Here is a 24,872-nt window from a genome sequence, read left to right as displayed (position 1 = left end):
TAATAGGTTTTCAGGAATGAATGATGGATTAGTTTCTTGATGACCAGTTATTGACAGGTTGATTTTTAGAAAAGAAAGTAAGACCCATGTGCCCACAGTCAGCAAATATCCATGACCCTCCACCCTCCATTAGAACATGCTCTGGGCTGTTTTTCTAGGAATAGAGAGGAATTTGAACTGATTGATCAGCTCTCTGGCTAGTCCTTCCAGTGACCAGTGTTACTTCCCCTCAGGGTGGGGAAGGTCAGAGTTTTTCCACAGTTACCTCCCTTTGTCAAATTTTCTTCCAGTCAGGTGGCTTATTTCAATATTGAACTCAAAAGCAAGAAAGTTAGCATGGATAACAAGCAAGTGAAATGTGGGTGACTCCTAGCTTGTCCATTAGAATTGAGGTATAGTGGAAAGGGTACTCCCTTGAGATTGTGGGTACGAATCCTACCACCGCTGTTTACTAGCTGTGCAACACTGGGCAAGTTACTTAACATCTCTGGCCTCGTCTCTTTACCTTTCAAATGGTGTCAACAATATCTACAACATACGGTTATCATGAAATTAGATGAATATGTGCCATTGATCAGAGGGCGAATTTGGTGAGTTAGTGAACCAGCACAAAAGTTAACTGAATATTTACAAAACATATAAACTTATAAACATGTCATTGTAATTGGAAGAACTCTCACAGAATTTGTAGCAATAGACAATACAGTATTTCTCTGAGTTTCAAGAGGATCTCAATTCTGATGACAGATTGTTTTCATAATGAAGATGTCAGGATGTCTTGAATGGAGCTGGTTTAGCTAAGCCCAGATCAAATGAAGCAAAAGGGACCAGTCAAGATCATTATCTTTACTACTTACTCTGGAATGTGTTTCTCAAATACGTATTTAGATGAACACATAGTTGTCATAACATACTCCCGCAAGTACCTACATACCCAAGGGACCTCTTCCCCCTCACCACAGTGCCCTTTTCTTCTATATATATATATATATATATATATAAATTTTTTTTTTTTTTTTTTTTTTTTTTTTTTTTTTGCGGTACACGGGCCTCTCACTGTTACGGCCTGTCCTGTTGCGGAGCACAGGCTCCAGACGCACAGGCTCAGTAGCCATGGCTCACGGGCCCAGCCGTTCCGTGGCATGTGGGATCTTCCCAGACCGGGGCACGAACCCGTGTCCCCTGCATCGGCAGGCGGACTCTCCACCACTGCGCCACCAGGGAAGCCCCTCTTCCATATATTTTAAAGTGACAAGGCTCAATGCAAACTTTTCCCTTCTCAAACATTTAGGGCACTTCCTACCAGAGTTCCCTTTTCTACAAAGTGATTTAGTACTTTACCCTTGTGCCCAGACGCGTGTCATCTCTAGTGTAGAGCTCTGTCTGGAATTTCAGGAGGCTGGAGAAAGAAGATGGTCACAGAGTCTGGGTAAGAGACAGGAAGAATGACAGCTTGCTTATGTGGGGTTTTGCCTTCCAGAGCTCTTCCTCCATTTTCTTGACTCCACCAGCATCAAGGCTATTCTCTTTCAGGCCCAGTGTTGTGACAGATTGTCCACATGCATCCTGCTGTTGCCCTGATGACAGTGTGTGGCTTTGCTTCTAGTGGTCCCTTTAGTTTTACAAGCCTGCCTCAGAGAAGAGGGGAGTGGTTAGAATTGGAAGGAGGAGAGGGGATGCTGGGGTACCCTGAGCAGAAGTGGGCAGGCAGCCCCGCTGTGGGACACCAGATCCCTTTTGGGGGAAGGACCTACGTGGAGAATCGGTTAATGAAGATACTCCCACACATTCCCTCTTCCGCTGAAACGATCGGAGCTGCTGCTTTATCCTCTTTCAGAGGAGCAAGGTCAATATGCAGAGGTTGGTGAGGCCTCTCATTTGACTGTTGATTCTCCTGGGCTCATTGCTAAAAAATGCCTCAATGTTTGTCTTCATCTATTTCAGAATTAGAGCATATGGAGAAAATACTTTCTTTCGGTTTTCATTTTTTTTAAACTTTATTTCTTTCAAAACAACACCTATAAACTTTGTTTCCTGGAGCCGATGGCCCTGTAGCTGTGGATTCTGGTATAATTTTCCCCATCCCTCCCCCATGGTGGGAGGGAGGGAGATTTAAGCCTCCTCCTTTGTCTGCCACGTTGGTTTCCAGTGCTCTGCCTTGACCACTTAGCGCTCTCTCTGAATAGCTATAGGTCGGGAATAGTGGGCAGGAGCAGCAGAGAAGAGTTGGCGAGAGAACGGAACAGCACCACAGAATAGAAGGCGAGAGGGAAAGAAAGCATCTCGGAGGAAGAAAATACTGCCGCCTGGTACCCCTAGCAGAGATATCCGGCCTTTTGTGCCCACACCACTCGCCCACCGAAGAATTGCAGGCTTCAGTGGTGACAAGCTCAGGCAATGGTGGGAAAGAGAGTGGGCCCCTTCTGGGAGAAATGCTTTCAAGCACAGGAAAGCCAAGATGTTTTGAGATATGATGGAGACCTGAGAATGAACCTGGGGGGATGGGACCACTTGGACTGAGAACAGATTAGCCCATTTTTAATGATGGTGAAGTGTTGGAGTGGAGCCTCCCCCATAAGTGGGTATTAATCCTGGGTTTCAAGAAACCCAGGGCAAGGATAAAAGAAGCTAAGTTCATGCGTTAAAGTCAAAATTGGCCTCCTTGTTTGTGGGAACTGTAGTTGGTTTTCTCAGGGGGAGAAAGCACGTTAAATTCAGTTACACAAGATCTGGGTTCAAGTTCCCCCTTCACTTTACTTGGTGTTAACTAAGACCTTAGAAAGTTACTTATTTGTTTTTTAATCTGCCTTATAAATTGTTACAAATAAGAACGTAGCAGGTACTAAGTGCTTATTATGAAAATTATGAATGATATGATTCAAATACACATGAAATTATAAGTTGAAGGTCATGGCTTCAGTTCCCATAGAGCTCATTACCACTGTAACAAGATTTGGGGGCAAACCCAGCGAGGTATCTGGCAATCATGGACACTATTTTTTTCAATACTTTACCTTACTCTAAATATCAATACATTGGTATGAACAGGGTCACTACCTACATGTTGAACCACTATTAGAATCTGATACTGATCATTGAAATACAATATAAACTTTTAATACGTTTAGAGAATCATGATTTTAAATAGTAAGGAAAATAGTTTGATTAACTATAATTGGATGATGCTATAATTGGATTTTAGTGTTTTAGCGGATTTGGGGAGGAGGAAGAAGGAAGAGAAGTGAGGAAATGGTTAATGAAACAGAAGAGCCCATATTATTATTAAGATGACTTAATCTCTTGAGAGTTTTGGGTCATTTCCAATTTTTTTCCATCCCAAGAGGTATGGAGATGTGTTCCTTTGGCTAGAGCAGTTAGGGAAACCTTCAAAGTCATACCTCCTCTCTCACAGGGGATAATGCCTTGCCTGAGGTAGATTTTGAAGATGTCCTAAAAATGAGGGAAAGAATGTTTCACATGAGATAAGATACTCCAGGCCTATGGGACAAGGTGGAGGAAGACAGAGTGCAAAAATGAGAAGAACCCCACCAACATGATTCTTTTTAAAAAATTGTGATGAGATGAGATAAAATGAAACAACAGAGAAGCTATTCGAGAACTTTGGCCTACTTTAAATGTAAATTGAAGATAAATCAGTAGGTGATTAGAATATTCGCTGAAATTTTACGTAAATATATCCCAAAAGAAAGACTCCCAAGTACCTACATAAAATAATAATTCTTATAAAAGAACTTAATGGCAGTTAATCTGTGTGAGTCTGCGCAGTGCTCAGAACTTGAGATATGCTTAGATTATTCTGCCAGAAATCTTTTAAGGTATCTCTTCACACACACACACACACACACACACACACACACACACACACTACTCACTAATTAACACTCACAGCTTCCCCAACTAGTAGCAACCTAGGAAAGAATTTGATTGCCCCTTCAAACCATCAGAGAGCCACATGATATCAATTCTTGGGGCAGAAAATAGGTGATCACGTGTTTGCTGACACACTGATGCCTAGCCATTCCATGACTTTTTCCCTTCACCTTTTGTTGACGGCCTGATTAAATTTGGTGCCAAGTTCTCATAACATGTATAAAATCCCATTGCTGGGTGGGAGAGGGTAGGGGAGTGGTGAAGGAAATGCTCTTCCCGTGACCTTCCACTGGAAAATTCCCTGAACTGATTTGCTGAAAATCTCCTTCTGTTTGCCTTCCCCAGGAATGGCGGCCCTAGATAGTAAGGCGTCAGGGAAGATGGGGATGCGAGCTGTAGTCTATTACATGACTACGACCATCATTGCCGTGGTGATTGGCATAATCATTGTCATCATCATCCATCCTGGGAAGGGCACAAAGGAAAACATGCACAGAGAAGGCAAAATTGTACAAGTGACAGCTGCAGACGCCTTCCTGGACTTGATCAGGTACGTCCTTGCAAGCCCATCCATTTGGGTATATTTTGACCACCCAACCCCTCTTACTGGGGGAGCTGATCAAACCCTAGAAGAGGTATCTGACTGAACCAGTCCCGCTGGGCTTGAAATGAAGGTCACATCTTTACCTCTTTCTAACAGAAATTGAAGTAAGTGTCCGTTTTCTGATCTCATGTGGAAGAGGTGAGAAGAGCAAGGAGAAGATAAGGATTTAAGAGCCCTGCTTTTAGGATTCAGAATCTGAGCACTCAGTCATCCTCTCAACTGTGCAGCTCACCTTGCAATATTACTAGTTCTTTTGTGTGTGTGACGTTTTTACTGAAGTATATTGCTGTACAATTACATATGTTACGGGTGTACAATATAGTGATTCACAGCTTTTACAGGTTATCTTCCATTTATAGTTATTATAAAATATTGGCTTTCTTCCCTGCATTGTACAATATATCCTTGTGGCTTATTTTATACCTAATAGTTTGTACCTCTTACTCCCCTACCCCTATATTGGCCCCTCCTTCCCTCTCCCCACTGGTAACCACTAGTTTGTTCTCTATATCTGTGAGTCTGCTTCTTTTTTTGTTATAATCACTAACTGGTTGTATTTTTTAGATTCCACATATAAGTGATAATCATACAGTATTTGTCTCTCTCTGTCTGATTTATCTCACTTAACATGATGCCTTTCAACAATTCTTGACCTACTTTTCTCAAGTCTTCCTCTTTAAGGCTACTTTCTTTTCAAGTACAGCCTGTTCATTGGACTCTTCTAATGTGGAACTTGTGGTCTGTATCATCATCCATTGTACACGACAATTGATTTCCAGAAGGGACTTTAGAGATCATCTGATCATACCTGTCCCAAGGTTTTCCTTTTGTACTATTTATGAAGAAAGGATTTGGCAGATCAATAATAAAAGACTAAAGGATGGCTTCTTTAGTATTGTTTTATACATGAACAGTACACTGATTACGAATTAGCTTATCTAATACTTGAAACAGACTTGAGGATAGAATATGTTGGACACAGAACTGAGAAGTAAGCCCAAGTTTGAGCCTGGCACCTCCCTGCCTGCTCTCTCTCCACACTTGCCTTTGCATCGGTCAGTTGCTCGTAGGAAGCGTATTACAAGCCCAGAAGGATCACTGAACGGGGTTTGCAAAGGTGTGGGCAGGGTAAAGGGAACCTACAAGTGATGGTGAGACACTAGAGGACTAACAGCAAAGGAAGCTGTTTTGTTACCACCCGTGGCTCTGAGGAAAGGAAGGGAGCCATTACTGGAAGTCAGGACGGGCTGTGTCCTGAGGGAAAGGGCCCTCAGGATAGGGGCTACAGCTCTAATTTGGAGGGAGGAAGCTGTTGCCCAACCTGCCAGAGAGAGAGCCGGAAGAATATATACATCCACTTCTCTCCTCCCACTGCCCTGTGATCTGTCAGCGCCTCACACTGGACAAACCCAACAGGAAGCCAGAAGGTGAGGGGCCAGCCTCCCAGGCACAGAGCAGGATGGAGAGTGGATGGAGAAAGGCAAATGGAAGATATCCCAGCACGGACCTCTCAGTGCCCCACCTGCTTAGCATTCCTCCAGCAAGTAGCCCACCCAGGCTGTCCTCCCCAAACCTAGCCCTTTCCTCCCTTCTCTACAACGTACTTGCAGACTGGCTTACCAATCCTAGATACCTACTCTAAAGGATTCCCCACCGACTATCTGAGAGAACCTCCTCCTAGGGACTTGAGTTCACGTGCCATCTCAAGGAATGGGTCTGTGGCTGGTAGATTCAAGAGTGATTTGAGCAACAAAGGGTCTCTTCAGCAGCACCTATCAATTCTGACCATGAGTGACTTTGTATCATCTGTATGTAAGCATCTGTATGTAAGCAGCCCCACGGTACCTCCCTGAAAGCCCTTTTCAGGGAGTTAATCGCAATTATCCGAAGGTAACAAGTCAGTCTGTATTATTTCATACCAAGCTGGCACCCAATGATAATGACTTTATTTAATTCGTACAATTAATTAAGGCTTTTCACCATTTTTTTTCCAGGAACTTTACCCTCAGGGAGTTTGGATTAGGGGTATTTTATTATATTTTCTTTCTGTATAATTTCTACTCCTTATTTAAAGAATTGGGATCTTGTCATTCTCTGTCTGGTGTGTTTCTGCCCCTCCTTGCCCCAGTGACAAGTGTCAGACTAACCTGTCCCCACCCAGACACCTGGTTCGAGCATTTATCTTGGAATCTCCTAAACTCACTTTTCTCTCAGGGTTTGTAGAAACAGACCCAGAGAGCATAGATGGGAAGGGCAAAGAAACAGGATGGTCTAGGCCAGAGATCCCCAACTTTTTGGCACCAGGGACCAGTTTCGTGGAAGACAATTTTTCCACGGACGGGGGCTGGGGAGTGGGGATGGCCAGGTGGTAATGTGAGTGATGCCGAGCGGCAGGTGAAGCTTTGCTGGCTGGCCCACTGCTCACCACCTGCTCCACAGCCCGGCGGCTGGGGACCCCTGGTCTAGGCAGTAGGAGGAAACCAGAGTTTATAACCTTAAAATCTGATTGATGACACACACCTGCTGGAATCTCAGACTCTCCAGCTGCCTGGGTCATGTCTCCTTCTCCCGCAGTCTTTAGTCTTGGAGCCCTAGTTGGAGCCCAATCTCCTCTTTAACAGATGAGTCAGCTGAGACCTACATGGGTGCTATGAATTAGCCAAGGTCATACAGCTGGCTAGAGATTCCCCAGCGAGAGTGTTGCCCCTTACTTCTTCCCCACCATGAACACAAACACTGCACTGAGGCAGTAACAAACCCTGCCACATGGGCCTCAAGTTCAAATTTTGTGGGCCCTCTCCCTGTTGGTCACCAAAGAGCCTCAGAAGCTCTAGCAATTCAGAGTCAACATCTCATCCCCCAGAGGGCCTTTGGGAGGACTCTGTGGAGAACAGTCTAACCGTGACATTTGATTCGGAGCACTTGGTCCTTAAACACATGGTGTGATACCAAAATGGCCATTATTGAATAATACCTCAGTTAACCAGAATGCTTATGATAAAGGCATTTCCATTCTCACTTGGGTTTTTCCTAGGAGCAGGGTTTGATGTTGGGATAAAAAATCCCATTGTCTGACAAAAGGACAGATGAGTTGAATTTGGGACCTCCTTGAACTACATGGGCCACACTGAGGGATGACCTATGTCCCATTTCATAAGATCCACCAAAATCTTTCTCTTTTTCCATTTGCTGCTTATTTCAGTGCCATCTTTACCTTAGACACAATGAAAAAGTATTTAAGGAACTCATTTATTATTTGGGAATTTTTCAAGTGACCATTATTTTCTTTGCAGGAATATGTTCCCTCCAAATCTGGTGGAAGCTTGCTTTAAACAGGTAAACACAGCTACTAATTCACCTTTAAAATTCCTCTTTGGTGTACCAAACAGAGTAGGGTTCTCTTTTTAATTTAATTTAATTTTTTCCCATTTCTCTGTAGTAAGAAACACTTCTCTTGCCAAGCGGATGGAAAGCACTAGAGTTTTCTGGGGAATTGGGAGAGGAGGGGGGGTGGTCTTCCCTGTACTGAAGGCTTAATTAGTTGCCAGACACTGTATGTCTTGCATACAAATGACTCATTAAGTCTCTGTTAATTATTAAGAAGGCTAATCAGGAGACTCTCTCTCCTCTCCCCCATAGCCCATAAACAAAAGCTCACCAAGCAAGCAAACTCCAGTATAAGATATATTTACAGCTTGCTCTAAAGGTTAGGGAGATTATTCAAGTTTCTGGGTTTGATTTTAAAAATCAATGGGTTGTTTTTTTAAAAGTCTACTAAGGGCCTTAGAGATTCTAAAGGAGGAACCACATCAGAAAGCACTGCCACCATCATGTATTGAATGTCTCCTCTTTTCCAAGCACTAATGTTATATTTACTCTTCACATAAATATGACGGGTATCATTGTCTTCATTTCGTTGATGAGACAACTTATCTATGATAATTCAGAGAGGTTATGTAGTAGGTGTGAGATTTCACAGGTAGTAAATGGCAGACCTGAATTCAAATTCATTGTGTTGATTTCAAATTCCATCCTCTTTCTGCTTCTGCATTCTGTTCTGCTTCCTGGGAAGGGGTATCCAGGCTGATGAGACACCTAGCAGGAGGCCATAGTGAAATCCAGTTCCCTTTAGCCCCAAATCCAAGCAACTCTTGGCTCTCTGTGTTGAAGACACAAATACATTTTACTATTAGGGGATAAAATTAGTAAAGTTCATTCTAACGTCACCTGAACAAAAAAGGTTTGTTGCCCAAGATGTTAAAAGGGAAACAACTAGACATTCTAGTTGTTAAATAATAGCTCCCGAACATTTCTCCAGATGGTGTCACTTCACCCTTGTTGTAATTCCCTAACCCTTGTGCTTGGGATCTGTAAAACAAACAAAATCAAACTCTGAACTCGTGGAGGACCAGGTTTCACACTCTTTGCTTTTTTCCCTTTTTAAAATTTGTATTGACCATTTTTAATAGGTAATGCATGTGCGCACTGCAAAATTCAAACAGAATTCCTTCTTTATTTAAAAAAAACAAAAAAAGCCTGCAAGGGCAAAATCTAACTCTCTTTATTCAAAACAACTATAATCATAAATAATAAACCCCTTTCAACCCAACCAGCCAACCCCAGCACCACGGAGCTGACTATTCCAGTTAGTCAGCTGGCACTAGGTGACATCAAAAATGCTGATTTCTAGCAACGCTGGGAAAAGTGCTGACTCAGGAAGATTTATTGTATTTGGTTTGGGATTGCATTTACAGGATTTTGAAAGGGAAGCAAATGTATCATCCCAGATCTATTTGTCTTAGATCAGAATGCAAATGAGGTTGCAATTTCTGTGTAGGCTGCAAACTGTGTCTAAGGGGAAAGAGTTGGAGGTGTAGGAAAGGCTAATTGGGATTGAAAATTCACCCTAGACAATCCATAAAATGCATAAGCACCCCAGTAGAATAGAGATTGGAGAGCTGACTGACAAAAAGGTGTCAGTTTCTTTGTTAAAATTACGGGCAGTGCCACTGATTGTTTAGGGAATATGTCTACAGTATTGACAGCTGGCCATGTCCTTGTTTGGGAATAGTGCTTTCCCACTGGACAAAAAAGTCTCCCATTTACTCTTGGTAGTGAAATGGCCCAGCCCTTCATGTACAGCTGCGCTTTCTTCACCTAGACTCTAGATCCAGTCAACATCCATAGATTATTACTCTCTCTGGTGCTTTACCCCCGTCAATGTGAAGGCCAGAAATTCTGCTCTCGTTAAAAATCGTAGAGAGATGGGCTTAATTGTTTCAAATAGCCACAGTAATACACTCAGCCTTTTCTGTCTGGGGCCTCTATGCAGAAGCTATAGGGAAAAGACCATCTCTTGAATAAGAGGAGACTCTTCTATAGACTTGAGAACTGGGTTGTCATCCTCAACTATTATTCACGCAACTATTCTTAAGAAGTAATACTATCAGGAATACTTTGAAGAATGTTGTTTTGGGGATGTTAAATTGTTTAATATTCACCGAAGTCTCCAACTAAGTCTAGTCCCTGAAGGGCTTTGTTATTGAGCGCCACTAGCCAACATTAGTATAGTGCTTTAAAGTTTACCAGATGTTCTCATATATTCTGTTTAATTTGATCATTACAACAACACTGTGAGGTAGAACCAGCACAGTTATCCCTGTTTCGCAGCTGTGGAATATGAGCAAGGGGATGTTAGGTGATTTGTCCATGATCCCCTAACATGAACCCATAGAGGGTAAAGGGATTATTGTGAATATTTGAATTTATAGTCATTTTATTAGGGTTTCAGAAAAAAGCAGAAGCACTTGTATCTGTTTACTCCATCTTCAACCTCTTTCCTATTATGGTTTGTTGTGTATTTGAGTGTGTGTGTGTGTTTGTCTGTGCTGAGGAAGTAGTAGAGGTTTGTCACAGATTAGATAGATGATAAGTAAATAGATAGAAGATAAATAGATAGATAGATAGATAGACAGACAGACAGGGTAGATAGATACTTTGTGTAACGCTTTTCTCTGAATTTGGGGTAATGTATATCATTATAGAAAATCCGAGCAAAAAGTACAAAAGAAGAAAGCAAAAATTACCTTTAATCCCTGTTGTGCCTTTTCTTTTTAAGTTTAAAACCAACTATGAGAAGAGAAGCTTTAAAGTGCCCATCCAGTCCAATGAAACACTTGTGGGTGCCGTGATAAATAATGTGTCAGAGGCCATGGAGACTCTGACGAGGATCACAGAGGAGTTAGTCCCAGTGCCAGGGTCTGTGAATGGGGTCAATGCCCTGGGACTAGTTGTCTTCTCCATGTGCTTCGGATTTGTGATTGGAAACATGAAGGAGCAGGGCCAGGCCCTGAGAGAGTTCTTTGATTCTCTTAACGAAGCCATCATGAGATTGGTAGCGGTGATAATGTGGTATGTATTTCCATTTGCTATGTATGCTATCTAGAAGATGCTTATTGCCATCAACTTGTGTTCTGTACTGAGGAAGATGCCACCAGGCAGGATGGCCAATTGCAATGATCTCATTCGGGTAAGCACAAGAAAATCAGTAACTTTCTGGGCTGGTAGTGGCCTTGAACATATCTGCAAGCCTGTCTGCATAAGTTTGCTTCCTTGTTTTTGAAAGGTATCAACTCCCTTACTCCAGCACTGACGGGATACCATTCCTCATCCCTCCATTTGATAACTAATTAGTTATTCATTCTCCTATTGATTGTCTCCTATTTATTGATTGTCTCCTGTATACCAAGCATTTAATGCCAGGTACCATGGATATAGCAATGAAGAAGACAGACAAGGATGTCCCGGATCTTACATTCTCTTTTTTAAAAATCTTTTCCACTACAGTTTATGACAAGATATCGAATATAGTTCCCTGTGCTATACAGTAGGACCTTGTGTGGATCTTACATTCTTAAACAAACAAACAAATCATCCATGTGCTTTAGTCACAAGTGCTATGGAAAAAAATAATAATAAAACATGAGGTTTTCTTTCACGTAATATGATGTGAGGTGATAAAAAGTGACTGGAGCAGAGGCTTAAAATTTGCCTTGGATGGGACAGAAAGGCCTCTGAGGAGGTGGGTGATCAGCTAGCCATACAAAGTACTGAGAGAAGAGCATTCCCAGGAGAGGGAAAAGCCCCTAGACCATCAGAAAAACCGAGCTCTGCTCTCCTCCATTCCAGTCCTAAGAAAGAAGTGTAAATGGCCACTCTGCGTCAAGCCTGAAGGACTCATGGGAAGTATTATGGAAGGCCAAGCCACAATTTATAACACAACTTCCTTCAAAGAAAGTTGAGAGCAGGAGACAAAGGAAAAGACTAAATCCACAGAGGAACATTGACCTTGGAAAGTAAACTCTCCCCAGCAGGGAGAGAACCCTGTGATAGGTTTAAGCCTCCTATGAGGGTTGCTTTCCCTTTTTCCTTTGTTTTAAATCCAGACTCCCTCTTGGCACCTGAGGCAGGAAAACATCCATTTCTAAGAAAAGCCCTCACCATCATGATTAAAAATATCCTTTGTCTTTATTGCCCCCAAAGCCCAGAGAAATCCATTTTTCAGGAGTTTGTTCAAGAAGGATATGAACTTGGGGGCACAAAGATGATCAGAATGTCGTCTCCCCAGGAGTCCCCATTGAAATGCTGGGGGCCCTCCTTGGAAATCTTGGCAGAGCTGAAAGTGGACATTTATCTTCATATTATTAAAATGCCTCCACCTTTCACCTCTTTTATGAAAGAAGCCTATTCAAGGCTGCTGAATGAACCTCACATGTAGCTTTTCTAGCTGTACGTTTGCCTGCACATTCAGCATTGAGTTATTACATTTCTGAAAACAGGTACTCTTATAATTTCCTGGCCTGTGTTTTTAAAGGACTTTTAAAAGAACCATTGTATTTTTCAATATGAAATAAGTCCTCCACAGTTCCCAGCAGACCCTTCTCCTGAAGGGTGATCAGCTTCTCTGTTTTGGGTAATGTGAGTTGGGTTGTAGTTTACAGCACACATCGGACAAAGAGAGCGGGGCCTTGATTCAATGTGTACAAGACATTTCATGTCTCCGTTGTTCATTCTTTCGAGTCTACAGGCGAAAGATCACAAATGGCAGTAGCAGCCTGTGGGTAATAATTACTTAACTAGAACACCCATAACCTGATTGTGGTAGTACAAACATGCATGTTATTAACTTTGATAGCTCGGAATTTATTTTATGATTGCCTTCTACTTATGGCAAATGGTGCTAGTTTTTCATTTGCATTGTAACATACAATTTCCTCTTAGAGTACATTTATTTAAATAAAAAAAGATTGATACTAAGTAATACTGTACGTAGTGTGTAATATGGGAAAAACTAATAAAAGTTGTCCTTGATTAAGAGAGCTGTCCGCAAATCTAAAACACTGAAATGCCATCGTGTGCATCTTGCTTTAGCTTGGGAGTCAGGCTCCGACGTGGGAAATGCTCCCAGAAGTCCGGATATTGGTTTGGTGGATTCTGACTGTTCAGAGTACTTAGCAGGGGAGCAGGAGACAGCAGGATGGGGGGATGGTGGCATCTGAGGACCCCCAAAGTGACCCAGGTGTGGTGAAATGACAGTTATTTAGGAAAAAAAGAGGTGAGTAGCAAAACCTCTGAACCTGCCTTTTTTTTCTGGTTTAGGAGAGAAAAAGAATTGTGACCTAGAGAAATTCTGAGTGAGAGGAAAGCCTAATTATACACTAGTTATATTTAAATCTATATTTTAAAAAAGAAAAGAAAGAAGGTCACAGTTTCTGCAAGCCCTCATAGTATTCTGCGCAGAAAAGTTTGGAAGTCAACTCTCTGACTTTTTCTTATCACTTGGTAATTTCTGTGGAATAGCTTGTTGGAAATCAGACTTCCAACTGTGCGTGTGTTGCTTCTGCATAGGTACGCCCCTCTGGGCATCCTCTTCCTGATTGCAGGGAAAATTGTTGAGATGGAAGACATGGGAGTCATTGGCGGGCAGCTTGCCATGTACACAGTGACAGTCATCGTGGGCTTACTCATCCATGCGGTCATTGTCCTGCCCCTCCTCTACTTTTTGGTAACACGGAAAAACCCCTGGGTTTTCATCGGCGGGTTGCTGCAAGCGCTCATCACGGCTCTGGGAACCTCCTCCAGGTACGCATACATCCGTGGCTTATTTCTATCAGAAAATGTATCTCAAACTTTACTTTGAACCAGAACCTTCAGACTGAGGGGCGGGGGTGTGTTTTTCCAGGTTTTAAATGTCCAGACATACGAATTGGCTTTTTGACTCCAATGCTAGTCAGACCTAGTTGGAATTCAAAGACTAGCTGGCTATATACCCTTTCAGGGGACAAAATGGAAATCAGCTATCCTTTCCTGCCCGTTCTCATCTTCCTCGTCCAGTTGCCATTTGCCTAAGGGAGAGATGGCCGAGCGTTGGCACAGGCTCTTGTTGGGGGATGGGGAGTAATCACAAGTGATGCCTCACAGAGGACTCCAGAAGCAGGGGAGCTGCCAAATGACCCCGTGAGGGGACCCACTGTCCCTAGCCCTGTTCCCCTATTTATACTAGTGCTGACTTGGTTCCCTTTCACTTAGGATATGGGAAAGGAAGGAACTCTCTGTCCAAAATACCAAAATGGACAGGCACAGTCTGAACTGTCAGGATGGTCAGCTGACATGTCCTGTTTTACTGTGCTCAGCTCTGCCACCCTACCCATCACCTTCAAGTGCCTGGAAGAGAACAATGGCGTGGACAAACGTGTCACCAGATTCGTGCTCCCAGTAGGGGCCACCATTAACATGGATGGGACTGCCCTCTACGAGGCTTTGGCTGCCATTTTCATTGCTCAAGTTAACAACTTCGACCTGAACTTTGGACAGATTATTACAATCAGGTACAAGGAACATTCTATACGAACTTTTCTTAAGAACGACGTTAAATGATGAGCCGGTGATCAGGGCTTGAGTGAAGAAACTGGGAGAGGGGACTCTTCATAGGAACAGTGTTATTTTTGATATTTAGAGATTTTTACTTTTTTAAACTACAGATGTGCATATTTATTAATAATGAATTTCTAATAATACAGAAATGTATAAAGTAAAAAGTGAAACTTGTCTGCCACCATGACTCCTCATCTTTCTGTAGGTGACCAGGGTTACTGTTTGGTGTACAAAGACCTTTTCCAATGCACAGACATACACACATTTTTTTTTTTTAGTTAATGGAATCATACCATACACACTGCTTGCCACTTGATTGATTTACTCATCCGTATACCATCTATAAACATATCCAGCTCTTTCTTTTTAGAATCTGTAGAATACATAGTATGGATATTTCTCTTTTTTAAAAATGTTAAACTTCAATAAAAGGCATTGAAATTTTAGCTTTTATTATTCATTAGCTTTTATTGAAAAAAATTAGAAAATAAAAATACATTTCAAAAACTGGATTAACATTTTCTCTTGGGTTAACTTTTAGGCAGTATATATGACAGAGCACACTGACAAATAGGTTGAGAATTTTCCTTTTGTGGACAATTTTTTTAACTTTTTTTTTTTTTTTTTTTTTTTTTGCGGTACGCGGGCCTCTCACTGTTGTGGCCTCTCCCGTTGCGGAGCACAGGCTCCGGACGCACAGGCTCAGCGGCCATGGCTCACGGGCCCAGCCGCTCCACGGCATGTGGGATCTTCCCAGACCGGGGCACGAATCCGTGTCCCCTGCATCAGCAGGCGGACTCTCAACCACTGCGCCACCAGGGAAGCCCTATTTTTTAACTATTATTTGAGCTGTCTAGTGAAAGGTAATTTTCCCTCTCCTACCTTCCACTAATCTCTTAGTTTCCTTCTCCAGGGGCAACCACTGTTGCTTGCTGGTTTCTTTTGTATCCTTCTGGAGACAGTCCAGGCCTATCCATGTGCACATGTGAATATCGTCCCTTCTTTTTGCTTAATGCAAGTCATCAGGCACAACAGACCAATGAGTATAATGGAGACAAAATCTCACAATCCAGATCAGACCCTACTCTTCAGTGTGTGTGTGTGTGTGTGTGTGTGTGTGTGTGTGTGTGTGTGTTTTAATTATTATTAACAATTCAATTTGGAAATCAAAATAAATTAGTTTTTTCACAACATTTTTATTATAAATTGTCTTATACATAGGAAAGTTTAAAGAATATTACAACACACATCTTCTACCTAGAACCAACAACTGTTAACGTTTTGCCATTTTTGCTTCTTTCATTGTACATAGTTCAGCATGCATCACCTAAGAATAAAGATAGTTTCCTACATAACCACAATAGTAAGATTCTTAAAAACACTTCTGGAATATCCAGCCTATATTCAAATTCCCCCAAATTTTGTTTCAAAATATCTTGTATAGCTTTTTCCACAGACTAAGATCAAATCCAGGTTTACGGCTTGTATTTGGTTTTTATGTCACTTTAGTCTTTTTAAATCTCTATCAGTTCCCTCACATTTGTGTGTGTATGTCTATATATGTTTATTTAGAAATAATTTATGTCAGACTCTGTATACATATTTTGTACTATTGGGAAATGATAATAGTTGTAGGATGCATTGGGATAAAAATGATGGGGCTGATCATGGCCAGAGGTGACGGACCTGGAGGTTCTGGGAGCCCCAGGCCCAGTCTAGCTAAACTGGGGCTGGGAGCTCAATATCTCAGTTCACTATAACCTATTCTCGGGCATATCTTGAAAAGCCCTGCGTTATGAAAAAGTTTCAGTTGCGTGTGTCAGAGTTAAAAATCATAATAACAATTATAGTGACTTCAACAAGATAGAACTGTACTTCTCTCTCATGTGGAGCAGCTCCACTCCACAAAGCCCTCCAGGCTGGTAGGTGTTCTACAGTGTAAGGGACCAAAACTTGTGGTTCTATCATCCCCGGGGTATCACCCTCATCCAGGTGGTCCAGGATGGCTCAACATCACCTCCAAATTTTAGCCAGTGGGAGGAGGAGGAATGACACAACCTGCAATTTGCTTGATCACTTTCACCTATGTCTTATTGGCCAGAACTTAGTTTAAGCTCCAAGGGAGGCTGGAAAATATAGTTTCATTGTGGGCGGCCATACACCAGCTAAACATTCTAGTACTACACAAGGGGAACAATGCGGGGGAACCATGAAGTCTCTTCCACAGACTTATTACTTTATGAGTACCACTTTATATCTAGGTAATACTTTATTATTCAAAAAATATTTTCACATTCTCACGTAAGCCTATCAAATAGATATTTAACAAACTGAGTCCCAGACAGGTTATGTGCCTTACAAATGAGGTTCACACTGCCTCCATAAAAAATATTGCTAGTAAAAAAAATATATATATATATATGTATTGCTAGTGCTACAGAACCTTGTTCATAAATCATTTTGCTTTTGAATTAATAAATTTGATTTTTTTTTCTGACCAAAGTAACCACACTGTAAAGTTCAGTATCTTTACAATTCTCTGCTTGGATAGGGGAATTATTGGAAACAAATTGTTTTTGTAACTGTACAGTATTTTAGACCTTGCAAAATACTTCCAGGTATGTGAAAAAGTATATAGGCACAAGTTTCCTCATTTAGAAACAGCTGTAAGAACAGGACCAACTTCCTAAGGGTTGTTGTGAGAAACAAATGAGGTAATCCATGCTTAACAAATCAGGAGGCACGTAATGGGCATTTGATAAATATTAGTTAATATGATTATTAGCTCAATGGGTTTTATACCATCTCACTTACGGTTTTCTAAAGCACGTCCTCTTACGTTAACTTGGCAAGTCAGACATCGCCCCTGTGCATGTTTTACAGGGTCTGCTCTCTATCTCGGGAGATTTAAACAAATGTTTTCTGTTTGGGGACTTCCTCTAACAGTATCACAGCCACGGCTGCCAGTATCGGGGCAGCTGGGATTCCTCAGGCGGGCCTGGTCACCATGGTCATCGTGCTGACATCTGTGGGCCTGCCCACCGACGACATCACGCTCATCATCGCAGTGGACTGGTTCCTGTGAGTACGCTCGGACTGCATTCGGCTTGCTGTCGTGGGGCTCTCCTCTGTCATCCTAGGGCACCAGGCAGCCTGGTGCCCCTGCCAAAGGGCTCCATGAAGAGGGGAGGCTTGGCCTGTAATTAAATTGTCCTTCCTGCCTGATCCCCGCCATCATCTGGCGACCAAGCCCCGGGCGCCATGCACACTCTCCCTTATCAGCCTTCGGGGCACATCTGGCTGCTACGCTTCTCGCTCTATAAAACCATTCGGGGATTGGGAAACCCGTTGTCTACAAAGCCAACATAAATCAGCAAAGCCATTTCTGAATTGCACAACACATCCCCATGGCGGCTGGGACCGAACAGCGGGCCTCCCAGGCTGCCTCAGGCTATCTTCTTGTGCTTCCCATTCCAATGGCATAATATAGTGCAGATGTTCCCATCTGACCCCAACAGCGAGTGGGGCAGCTGTGCAGACAGTGGGAAGAGAGCTGGCGTCATTAAGTGGAATTGATTTTTGGTTCTGAGGAAAGTTTCAAGAAAAGCACCCTCAGACCCTAACCTCTAGGGCCCACCCCTCTGCCCTTTTCCCCTCACCCTTCCAGCTAACATTCTCTGCCTCTTTTCTTTTCCTTCCATTTACAATTGCTCCCCAGGATGCCCAAGGTGACAGCCTAGAAGGACACAGTAGGTGTTGGAGTCTACATAGACTCCATGAGGTAGATCTAATGACCACAAAAAGTTCAGTGTTCTCAAGGCACAATAAGTGGGGAGAAGATAATTACTTGAGAGCATGAGTTCCATGGTCACTTGGATCTGGGTTTGTGTCCTGCCCCTGTGTGGCACCGGCCAGATTACCCAGCCACCCTACTTTCCTTCTCTGCAGAATGAAGTCAATAATGTCGTCTACCTCCCGGTGGTGCTGTGAGAATTAAACGCATTGACACATGGAAAGCATTCAGCTCACTGTCTGGCCCACAGCCACTACTTGACTCATGTGAAGACTTTTATAATATAAAGCTGTGGTCCTCAAAGTTTTTAGTCTCACAAACCCCTTTACACTTAAAAATTGACGACCCCCAAAGCTTTTATCTGTGTGGGTCATATCTATCAATATTTATCATGTTAGAAAAACTTAGGCATTTTTTAAATGTTAAATTCATTTAAAGGTTACAATAATCCATTCATTACATGTTAACATATATAATATTTTTATGGAAAAATATCATTTTCCAAACCAAAAATTTAGGGAAAAGAATGATACCATTTTACATTTTTGCAAATCTCCTTAATGTCTAGCTTAATACAAGACTAACTGCTTCTGCATTCAATCTGTTGTGTTATCTTTGGTGTTGTGTTGTTTGTTCGAAAAATTCCACTAGACAGACATTCATGAGAAAATGAGAGGGAAAAGGGCAAATAACATCTTAGCATTATTATGAAAATTGTTTTTGCCTCAGGGACCCCCCAGGGGTCTCTAGATCACACTTCTGAGACCTTCTGGTAAAAGGAAAGTGAGTGGTAGGAAAGAGAACCAAAGAAAAATTTTAAATAAAAGGAGAAAGGGGAGGGTCATTCCTACTGTTGGTACTCTAATTAGTAACTGAAAATTAATACTAATATATATCCTTAGTTATAAGTTATATAAGTTATTAATTATACGGATATATATTAGTAACTACAATTTTGAATGTTATGTGTCTATTATGGAATGATGCAGTGGGTGGCTACACCAAGCAGAATTTTAAGAGATGCCCCCAGTGACTTAGCCAGCTGGTTCAAAACATGAGCTGAAATCCCGTGATGTTCACAGGAGCCTCGCTTTTCCTTCCACCCCTCCCTTCCCCAGGGACCGTCTTCGTACCACCACCAACGTGCTGGGAGACTCCCTGGGAGCCGGCATTGTTGAACACTTGTCACGACATGAACTGAAGAACCGGGACGTCGAAATGGGTAACTCAGTGATTGAAGAGAATGAAATGAAGAAACCATATCAGCTGATTGCCCAGGAAAGCGAAATTGAGAAATCCATTGACAGTGAGACCAAGATGTAGACTAACACAAAGAAATGCTTCCTTGAGCACCAGGTGTTTGAAAACCATTATACAATGTTTCCATCTCATTTCAACTCATTCTCTCCAGTCAGCCCTTTACCTCCCTTTTCCTCCCTGCCCTGATAGGATTGGGAAATATTCATCCAAAAACAAGGGGGGATTTTGCAGTGGCCAAAATGTATAGTTTTCATCCCATGTTTGAAATTTTTAAGTCATTTCATGTTAGTCTTATCTAATAAGGTACTGAGATCAAAAATAGTCTTGATCAGATCTTACAAGTTTATGTGGCACGCAATCCTGTAAATGTGATAGTTCTTACAAATTAAAGAATCAAAACAAATACTAGGCTAAAAACATGGTTTTAAATCAACTTTCAGAATTTAAGAATCCTTCAGAATACAATTCAGTTTTAGTATCAAAACAAAACAACTTGATCAGCAATGGGTTATCGGTTGGTCATTACAAGGGTTTTTTTTTTTCCCTTTCTCTTATGATTTGTGTCCTTATTTTATTAGTAGCAGGACAATACAAATACACACCCAGCACAGCTGTGAGGAGGCGCAGAAAGTGAAATTTCCATGTGGCCATGGGCAAGTTACGTCTCATCTCTAGGCCTCAGTGTTCCCATCTGTAAAATAAGCGAGTTCCTTAGATGCCTTTATGGTCGATTCTCACCCAAAAATCCTGTGGCACCGTAAAAGAGCCTGCCCTCCATTTCCCCAAAGAACATCCTGTAGCAAGTATCATTCCATGGAGCGTGAGACTTTCAGAATAGATATTTATTGGGAATGAACATTTCTAAGTGGGGGCAGGATGGCTGTGTGGTTTACCAGGTCCTGTGTCCAAAATGTCAGTTACACAAGTCACCTGGCTGGAGGCCCTTCCAGGAGTGGAATTGTTCATGAAACTGCTTAGTTCTTCCCAACAGGGGAAGTATTCCCTTCTTTCCTACTCTTCACAAACTAAAGGGACTGCTTTGGGAAGGATATCTCCCACCACTCCTCAACTGACCATAGACTTTTAGAAAATAAAACGTAAGACTAGCAACTTAGCAAGGGTGCTCACGGTCTTACTATGGAACACTAAAGATCGCCAGGAAAGAACGGAGCATGGCTGACATTATAAAGAGAGGATTTTAAAACAGCAAGATTATAAGTCATCTTTAAGGAAGGTTTTTTTTAAAAGGAGAGGTTCTTTTTTTTTTTTTTTTTAACCTGAAACACTTTTTCTTTTCAGTTCAAAAATCATTCCTTAAGGAAGTCTGCAGATCAAAATATAAGGTCACTTCTTATACGTTTTAAAGAAGTCAGATGAATGAGCTCTCTCTCCACTAGAGGTCCATGAACCGGGTGGGTGGTCTCTTATTTGAAAAGGTTTTTGACTATCATCAAAATTTCTTAGAATGACAGAAACAAGATATTTCTTTGTGTTGGAACTCCATTCACCAAATCATTTAAAACCTTCAGCTGAAGTGGGGTTTGGTTTGGTTTGGTTTGCGTCCCTGAGAGAAACCGTAGAAGATGAATCAGTATGAAGTCATGTCAGTGTGGTTCCAAGACAAAAAAAAACACTAGGGGTATTAGTTTCAGGCAAGGCAGCTACCAGGTTTAGAGGAGATTATTTTTTTACCCTCTAAGGAGTATCCAGTCAAAGATGTGAAGTGCGAGCTGTCAGACAATACCAGCTGTGTTTGAGTTTCTGACTGAAAATGGTGAGGAATGGACTTAATTATGCTAACAGATTGAAAATCTAGACATACATCCTCTGATATACAATTAGAGATGTTTTTATATAGATCGCGAGCATTACATACATGTGTACAAAAGTTAACATTAGGCTGTGGTGGAGTAACCATTTAATGTCAAGGCTCTATTTGGGAAATACACTACAAAGGTTAATGTACATGGCTGTCATGACACCAGTAGAGTAAAAATTAATCGTGTCAAATTAACTGTTACACAATGTGATCTTTTTTATACTAACCATCTCTTATGGAAAGCAGGTCCTCTGGGATGACCCTCTTGCCAGCCCATCACAGGCTCTGCATATTACATGCACCCAGTGTGGACTGAGAAGCATTACCTTGTAGATGTATTTTCAATAAAGAAAAAAATTAGTTTTACATTATACTTTTGCATGTTGTTATTGTTCTTCTCCCTGAAGGAAAATAAAATTTTCATTCATGGAAGTATTGCAATGAGTTCAGGACAATGCTGGGAAGGATGCCATGCAGATTTTTTTTTTTTTTTAAGATTTTACTAGGTAAAATCTTGGAAGGCCCAGCTGGGGAAGCCAACCACAGGAAAATAAATAAGGACACACTCTCCCTGCCCAACTCCTAGAACTGGAAACAGGAGGAGGTGAGGGAAGCACTTTGCTGTAACAGCATGCATTTACTTGTTCACCTCAGATTCAGATTTCTCCAATAAATTGAATCATTTCCATGTTGGGATTAATTAGAAAAGTGTAATGCCACCATTGGTTCTTCCAAAAAAAGTAATTTCCTGTCTGACCTTCAAATTAGGTAGGTAGATTTATCTATGTGATTACTGCTGCCATTTGTGAAAAGAGCTGAATAAGGTCTCAAGGGATATTTCAGAAACAGCCAATGTGCAAGTGAACCGTTCTATTCATAAAGCACGAGTTACGACAACTGCTTTTTTTTTTTTCTGTCATGCTTTTTAACAGAGGACTGAGAGGCAATATCATGAAATGCCCAGACCGAAGGTGTGTCTAGAGACATTTTAATCTGACCCTCTACTAGCAGGTGACAGCCATCTAGAGGAGGGGCTCTTAAGGATGATCCACAAACCCCTAGATCATCCATGTGAAAGTGAGTTCTAATAGCCCTTGAAAGTGTGGGGAGAGTTTTGTGCATTTGCCTTTTTCTGGGGGAGAAATCCTTAATTTCCATCAATTTCTCTAAAAGATCTTTTGACCAAAACATTTACCAATCACTGTTTGATTAACTTTTTACAAGGCATCTATGGTATTGGACTGGCTGACTGGGGAAACGCTCACAGCCTGAGGGCATCAAACCAGCTCTCACCACCCTGAGGGAATCCCGATCTATGGGACTTTCTGGATAAAGAAGCAATCGGGGAGGTGCCACCAGAAACTGAGTCCAGCCCTAGGAAGTGCTTCTTCCTGCAATCACCAGTTTCCTTCCAGTCGCAGCCGAAGCTGCATTTTGCCTCCACCCCCCCTATGACCACAGTCACGCCTGCGAAGCTGTTCATCAGCCTGTGGAAGATCTGGTGATGCCATTAGGGCTGAGGGACGTGGCAGCCCTGTCAGGGTGTGACTGAGGTGATGGGGAAGCCCGCAGAGATCCCTCTGTGCGGTAGGTCACAGATCTGTTCAGAAATGGAACTTTGGAAAATTTTCAGATTAACGGGTTTTTTTAACGTTTCTGATGAGTAAATACGCTAACAATTTTTTTTAAATCCTACACTGTGAGAAGTTGGGGGTCTGTGTGCTTCCCATATTTATGCCTTCAGCAGCACTGTCTCACCCCAAGCAGGATTCCCTTTCCCGGTAAAATCCTTTTTTTTTTTTTTTTTTTCTTTTGGTAAGCCTTTATTCATATAGAGAGTGTTGAAAATAGAGGTTTTGGTGCCGTTAATTGCGTGCGTCTGAAGGAAGGGCTCATTTCCCGCTGGAAGGGGCAGGGGGAGGGGGAGGGGAGCACACGCCCTCCTTCCGGGTGGCCCGCCGGGCACTTGACCTGAGGCTGCTGTCAATCATCCGGCCTCCGCGGCGGCGCGCTGCCCCTTCTCCCGCTCGGGTGGTCCCAGAACTGGGGCAACAATGACCAGCTCTGTGTGGCCTGTTCCGGGGGCCAGAGCAGTTGGGAGGTGTCATGCCATGCCGAAAGCAGTCTCGGAATGAATAAGCCATCAGAAAAAGCAGGGTAGGAAGAGCGGAGGAAGCCGATGGGCCGAGTTCTAAGAGGGAAAGTGAGAGATGAGAAATGTCTGGGGTAAATGAGGCAGGGTCTGGGGGAGCGATACCCACAATAGCCACCGGGGGGAGCCCGGAACTCTCCGCAGGAAGGAACTGAACTTCCTCTTAGAGAACTCGCTTGGATGAGCTCAGTATGAAATTCCAAGGTCGGCCGTGCAGAGGGAAGATCAGTATGTGAAAGCCATCAAGGGGTTTAAAATTCTTCCCCGCCCCATTTCTCCTTTCCCTCTGGTCATCCTGCTTCTCCAGTCCTCTCTCCCAGGAGCCCCTTCATTTCTGGGTATTCTCTGTTTCCTCTCCCCTGTGCCCTGCCTCTCTCCCCTCCCACCTCCTTTTTTGATGCCATCCTGTTCTAGATAATTATCTTCCCATCCCATCACTTACGTTTCCTAAGCACAGAGCAGGTTCTCAGTAAGCGGCTCGGTAACATTTTTTTAGCTGGTCTTCCCTCATCATGCCCACAAAACTGGTGTCTCAGTCTTCAATTTGGAAACAGTCTCATTTTACCGAACATACACGAACAAGTAGGATTGTTAGATAAAATACAAGACACCAGTTAAATATGAATAGTAACAAATAATGTTTTAGTGTATGTTCCAAAATACTGTATTTTTTTGGTTAATTTGGCAACCCTACGTACAAGCAAAATGAAGAATTCAAGACAATTTATGTTTGCTTCGATGAAGAGACTATTATAGGTGAGTTTGTGTGATTATTAAAAATAATCATCCTAATTTTTAATTCCTCTTTGCAGACAAAAACATGCTTTAAAAGACAGTCCAGATCTGGGACTCTTCTTACTATTTCTTTGTTTTGGGGGCGTTATCACTCACTGTGTGCTTGTAAATCTTGTTGCTGCATTTAAAAAGCCTGATCGATCATCTTTAAGACTTCACAGAACGATCTTAAATAGATTAAACAATGTTTCAGTTATCCATGCTTGAAATATTTTAAGACTCACATCTGTTTTTCTTTTCTTTTTTTTTCCCCCTTTCCTTTTCTCACTCCTTCCTCCTGTTCTCCCTTGCCCACCCCCCCCAACTCCAAACATAAAATATTTTCTGTAATCCGTTACAGGACTGAACAATTTGGCATTCACATATTGTTTTCCAATGTGAACATATTTTTTTCATTTGGGGTGCTCTTTCTAGAAATGCACCCATATTCTTTTCATATTGTGCTACTCAAAGACCATCATTTTCCAGTCATTGTAAAGTTCGGAAGGAGGCATTTTTCAAAGTCTTTTGAGGGAACTCTAGCCTCCGTGAATGGGCATCATTCCCACAAAAGCCCCTTCTTTCAGCTGAGGCTGCAGGATATAAAAAAGCGGGGCCCAATCGGTACTGCAGAAGGAGCACAAAA

General features: G+C 42.2%; 1 protein-coding gene across 4 annotated transcripts in view; it reads left to right on the top strand.

Annotated features, from left to right (window-relative positions):
- The window catches only part of SLC1A3 (solute carrier family 1 member 3), a gene marked incomplete at both ends in the record, with an annotated part of 71,093 nt that extends 51,549 nt beyond the window's left edge, over positions 1-19,544 (top strand). For 2 of the 4 annotated variants that reach the window (XM_082835416.1, XM_082835415.1), the window contains 7 exons: positions 4,237-4,441; positions 7,789-7,831; positions 10,614-10,906; positions 13,403-13,636; positions 14,188-14,382; positions 17,375-17,509; positions 19,340-19,544. In XM_082835416.1, coding sequence (XP_082691542.1) covers positions 4,237-4,441; positions 7,789-7,831; positions 10,614-10,906; positions 13,403-13,636; positions 14,188-14,382; positions 17,375-17,509; positions 19,340-19,544 — 1,310 coding nt within the window. The remainder of the gene's footprint in view (positions 1-4,236; positions 4,442-7,788; positions 7,832-10,613; positions 10,907-13,402; positions 13,637-14,187; positions 14,383-17,374; positions 17,510-19,339) is intronic. The other 2 variants (XM_082835417.1, XM_082835418.1) reach the window with 2 other exon arrangements.
- Positions 19,545-24,872: the final 5,328 nt, after the last annotated feature.

Source organism: Leucopleurus acutus (genome assembly GCF_964270905.1).
Source record: "Leucopleurus acutus genome assembly, chromosome: 3".
Classification (NCBI taxonomy): Eukaryota; Metazoa; Chordata; class Mammalia; order Artiodactyla; family Delphinidae; genus Leucopleurus; species Leucopleurus acutus.
This window is presented reverse-complemented; position numbering and strand designations above follow the sequence as displayed.